The sequence below is a fragment of the Nanorana parkeri genome, unplaced genomic scaffold, assembly GCF_000935625.1.
Source record: "Nanorana parkeri isolate BGI_ZX_2015 unplaced genomic scaffold, ASM93562v1 scaffold6, whole genome shotgun sequence".
Taxonomy (NCBI): domain Eukaryota; kingdom Metazoa; phylum Chordata; class Amphibia; order Anura; family Dicroglossidae; genus Nanorana; species Nanorana parkeri.
In genome coordinates this window covers 1,495,623-1,500,997 of record NW_017306274.1, presented here as the reverse complement: position 1 = coordinate 1,500,997, position 5,375 = coordinate 1,495,623, and the positions used below count along the sequence as shown (strand labels likewise).

Below are 5,375 nucleotides of genomic sequence, written 5' to 3'. Positions count from 1 at the left end.
TTGTACTCACTTTCATGCTTTTACCCAGGCTGGCTCAAGTTAGGCAGGTGCCCAACCTATAAGCCACAGAAATTTGGGGATTCTGTTTTGTGGAAGGATGAAACAAAACTGGAACTTTCAGCCCCATTGATCAGCAGGCAGACTGGAGGAGAAAGTATGAAGCACGGGCTGAAAAGAACACCCTGCCTAGTTTAGCATGGTGGTGGCTCTGTATTGTTTTGCATCCTCTTGCACTGGAAACCTGCAGCGTGTGGAAGGCAAAAATGTATTCATTGAAGTATCAGCAAATCCAAGGAGAAAAACATCATGCCATATGTGATCAAAGGAGAATTATGAGGCGAGTCATTGTCTGAGCCAACTTGTGACAATGAAATTGTCACAGGTCGGCTCAGTAGATTGGGAAGTGAGTGAACACATACCGTTGCTCGCTCACTATTTATCCATCCATCCATGCATGCATGCATGCATGCATGCATGCAGAGAGCCGTGACTTGTCACTCACTGACTGGCAGAATGGACAGGGGCGGGTACAGCTGGCTCTGCCTCTAGATAGGCAGAGATAGCCGTCACTCACGCAGCTGGGCAGATCCAGACATAATTGTCGGGATCCGTTCCTGCGTCTCAGTATACGGCGAGTTGTAGCTCCCTATATACTGAGCTTTGGGTGACGGGAGGACGCTAGCTTGTGTCCTCCCGTTACCCTTCGGAGAACTATGGGGCAAAGCCCTGACCCCCATAGTTCACCTTTAAGCTGAAGCTTGGGTGTCATTGGACCTTGCAAAAGGACAGTGATCCCCAGCAAACCTCAAATACCACTCAAGGCTCTGTTGCAGAAGAGGTCCTGAAAGATTCTTCACTGGCCATCACAGTCACCGGACTTGAGATCAAAAATCTCTGGTGGGATTTGAAGGCAACGGTTGCAACATGCAAACTTAAGAAAATTAGAGCGCTGGAGGCCATTGCTCATGGAGGAATGGGCTAAGATTCCCCAGAAGCTGGTGTCTGGCTATGCATCACATTTGCAGCAGGTCATTACAGCAACTCTGCTAAGTACTAAAGAAGCTTGCCATGAAGGGGTTGAATTCAGAGACTACAGAAGTCAGTCATAAACAGTTGAATTCGGGGAAATCACTTTCAACATTTGTTGCGTTGACCTATTTGAAATTGCTTTGGTTTGATTTGTTCATTGCAAACAGCTGAAAGGTTGCAAATTTTGCCAATTCACCTGATTTGCAATGGGGGGGGGGCAATCATTCATTACAATTGTAAGTTAAAATAGAAAGAAAAAAAAAAAAAACAGCTTTGTCTTTAGACATATGTGCAGACTACCCGGCAAAAGGAAAATTAACCTTGAACATCATTCTATTCCAGGACACTTGTTAGGAATCCCAGCCATCTTCAAGACAGCAACTTTATTTTTAATACAAACAAATAAAACAGGTAGCAGCATCTCTAGAAGTTTTTTTTAAACAATTGGGACAGATTGTATAAAGGAAATAAAAATAGAGAAAAAAAAAAGTAAAGATTGCACACTGACAAGTACACCTGACAACCGGAAGAACTCTACAGAGGCCCCTCCCACAACGCATCACTTTCCTCACCACAATTAATCTTATTCCTCGAGCAGCATTTTTTTTTGTAGCAGCATAAAAATAAAATGGTCTTTCATGGCCATTATAAAAAAATAAAAATAGCATTGGCGCCGACAGAAGAGGCAAGCCACGGCAGGCAGTCTGTTAAAAAAAACAGTTCATAAAAGCAATTAAAATGCCAGCTTGTGGCGCCCCCTGTCATGTTAAACGTCCAATGTGCGTAAGAGTCATTCGGAGTCCGGGGTCCTGACCTTCTTGTCGCTCTGTGGAGGGGTCAGGACTCCGCTGGGGACTGGGGCGATTTGGCTCTCTTGCTTCAACTGCTCCCTCTTTGTTTGAGCCTTTTCCTAAAAAATGAAGGCAGAATACATTAGAAAACCGGCTTATTCGACAAGCGCAGGGTGAACAGAAGGATGCCCGGGTATCTTAGCCAAACACACACAGCATGACGTAATTGAAGTTCTTGAATAGGGAGGATGGTTTTCATAACATCTCAGCATGGGTCACTAGATGATGTTTATAGCTATATTTCAGATACACACACACCCCCCCCCCTACTGACTGTAGGGAAATGATTGACAACAAGCAATTTAAGATTTAAAGTCCCCCCCAGCAAGGGGCCCAGGTTCCCCAGGGTGTTATCCCAAGTGCTTGAGCAAGCCCAAGGGGTGGGGGGAGCCCAAGTGCTCCAACAGACCCGAAGAGGACATAGGGGAGCCCCAGTCCACCACCCGAGATGGGAGTCCAATGAGCTTGTAGTTGAACAAACTATTTAGCCCAGGTTCCCCAGAAGGCCCAAAGGGTGGGGGCGCAACCCAAATGCCCCAGCAGGCCCGGGGTTATCCTACATGCCCCAGCAGGCCCGCAGAGGAAGTAGGGGGGAGCCCCAGTATGCCCCCCCATCCTACATGCCCGAGCAGGCCCGAAGAGGAGTAGGGGGGAGCCCCAGTATGTCCCCCTCCCCCCCCCCAAGATGGTAGTCCAATGAGCTTGTATCAACTTCAGATGTGGATGTTTGTACGGTAGTTCAACAGCACCTGAAGATCGATGGACTGCCTGTCATTGCTTCACATAATAGAAAACGCACAACATGACTAACCAGCAGCTGTAAGCAGCCCGTGTGTGTCTGGATGTTGTGCAGGTCCTCGATATCCACCCCTCGGAAGAACTTCAACTTGGACTGTTTCCCAGCATCTCTTACAGCCATGGCGAAAGGCACAATGTATTTTATGCAGTCTTCAAGCTCCGTCCACTCATAACCTGAAAACCAAAACAAGTAAAAAAGTCATACCAGAGTATGCCGATGAGACTTTACACGAGGCAAAAGACAGACATCCTACCTACATTCATTTTATTCTAACTTAAAGGGGTTCTTAACGGGGAATATGTCTAACCCATGGGGGTATGGGAATGAAGGAGGTAAGGGATTGCATCGCTAAATAACAAATTGCACGTAACTGATCACAAAAAGCTTCTGATGTTCTATTATAAAGACCAAAGAAAATGATAAATGAGATCATAACTGGGGATTACACACACTTTAAAAAGACTCGGGCTCTGGGAAATTTGGAAGGAGGGGTAGGGGGAGAGAGCTAGGTGCCCCCAGGCACTAAAGAGGTGAACATACCTGCACAGCAGCCTCCTGAACTCTAACCTCAGACTAGCAAAGTGTTTAGCTTTAGCACTTCCAGACATTTTCCTGCCCTTTCCCTTCTCCTGCAAATACCTATTGGCCAGCGAGGCCATTATAGTAATGAGCCAATAGGGACATGGAGGTGGGTCAGCAAGTTCTGACTTACCCAGAAGTGTTAAAGATTTGCTCATCAGCACAGCCCGGCATTCAGCCGTAGAAGGTTTTTTTTTTTACTCCCATTTTTCCCTATAGGGTCCCTTTAAATGACTTTAAAAGACCCTCAACCCTTTTAACACCCAAATTCTCACCTGACACTTTTTCCACCAGCTCAGCGTTGGAGAAGTGGTACAACGCAGATGCAGCGAGGACGCTGTACGGATATTCTAGGCAGCCGATGTCTAGGATGCACAGGTCTAGCAGCTGCAACAAGATCAGAGCGGTTACTTCCATGGCCCCCCACTGACAGGTCCAACAACAAAACATGACAGACGAGCACCCACCTCCACTATCTGGATGTACGTCTCCTGGGGGTACTGCGGCAGAAGGAAATGCTGCAGCTCTCTGATATAAGCCACTTGTAGGTAGATGTTCAGCCAGGAGACCATCGTCATTGGAGACAAACGCCATTTAAGTGCCTAAAAAGAACGCATGGTGTAAATGGAGCCCTGTCCAAATCATAGGAGTCTATTAAAAGATGGACCAGGTATCAGGGCATGATGGGCATTGTAGCTCTACAGGCACTAAAGAGCCATACTCATCTCTCACCTTCATGATGATCAGCTCCATAGAGATCATCTCATCTTCCGTACACGCGCTGTCTGTGATATAGGCAAACTGATGCAGCTTGGGGGGGTAGATCTCCTGCAAGACAAAACCAAAGCAAGTGGGAACAAAATCACTTCCGGGCCAACAGAAATCAAAATGGACAAACGGTTTCAAACTAGGAATGCACAGATATCGGTTACCGATATTTATCTATCAGTACTCGCCGATAGTGTACTGATACTTCCGCTAGCATGGAGACGGCTTAATGGGCAATGGTGAATCTTGAGTGCCCGGGAAGCCGGCTCCATGCTGACTGCCAATCAGCATTGGACTGGCTTGCCGGCCGTTCAGGAAGCCGACTCCATGCGCTTTGGCCGGATCAGCATTGAGCCGGCTTACCGGACAATAGGGAAGCCGGCTGGTCATTACCCACTGCCCGGCTTCCTGATTGGCAAGGAAGCAGGCTCCATGTTCCCTCGTGGCAATGCAGTGCAGGGGAAATCTCCCTCAGACAAGAGATTCTGGTATCGGGGGAGGTATCAGAGCATTTGGGCAAGTAAGAGTACTCGGCATCGGCCCCAATACTAGTATTGGTATATCCCTATAAACAACCCTCCCCAGGCTGTAGCAGTCTTTATACTGCTGGGTGGCTGGATTATAAATGGCTAGATGCACGGTGCTACCCACCTCCAGCTTGGCGGCAATAAATAATGAGGTGATGCCAATGAGCTGCAAGCCGGATTTCACCACATTCTCTTGCGTGGCCATAAAGCGGTCGAAAAAGTCCTGTGCCAGGTAGAAAGTCTCTCTGTGTAGCTTATAGACTTCACACACCTAAGGGGTAAAAAGAAAGTGGACGTCACACGACAGAAGGAGAGGCGCCAACAACTCATTTCTAGATGACCACTTCCAACTTTTTAGAGTCCCACCATCTTCCATCCAACCGCAAGATCTTCTCACATACAACGAGAACGTTCATTTTGATGTAGGGCGTGCTTTCTGCTCCATGGTTGACGGATATATTCCATATTAAAAGTTTTCCCTCCAGTGTTACCAAGACAAACACTTTGCTGAAAGACGTGTTGGTGGGGTGCTGGACTCAAAGGTGAGCAAATCCAGATCAAGGCCAGGAATAGTTTCGTTCTCCCGACAGTTCAGAAGACCAAGCCAACACATTTTGAGGTCTCAACATTTCCCCCCCAAGCTTTAATGCTGATTATGACACAACTGGAACTAAATCATGGACAGGTGACTGCAGAACACAGATTAAAGCAGGCGACCAGCGATACTACTACTGTAATCTTCACCCGTGTCCAGCATCACCTCTGATCATCTTTCATTACTGATATAAAGCCCCAATGAAAAGGAAGCTCCAAAGCCCCCCC

At 47.2% G+C, this 5,375-nt stretch overlaps 1 protein-coding gene across 1 annotated transcript in view; it reads right to left on the bottom strand.

Moving 5' to 3' along the window:
• Positions 1-1,686: 1,686 nt before the first annotated feature.
• The window catches only part of CCNE1 (cyclin E1), a 9,723-nt gene continuing 6,034 nt past the window's right edge, over positions 1,687-5,375 (bottom strand). Inside the window, exons 8-13 of the mRNA XM_018552876.1 lie at positions 4,678-4,824; positions 3,991-4,086; positions 3,726-3,860; positions 3,534-3,645; positions 2,692-2,852; positions 1,687-1,939 (exon numbers count right to left, since the gene is read on the bottom strand). Of these exons, the coding sequence (XP_018408378.1) occupies positions 1,820-1,939; positions 2,692-2,852; positions 3,534-3,645; positions 3,726-3,860; positions 3,991-4,086; positions 4,678-4,824 (771 nt within the window). The 3' untranslated portion in view covers positions 1,687-1,819. The remainder of the gene's footprint in view (positions 1,940-2,691; positions 2,853-3,533; positions 3,646-3,725; positions 3,861-3,990; positions 4,087-4,677; positions 4,825-5,375) is intronic.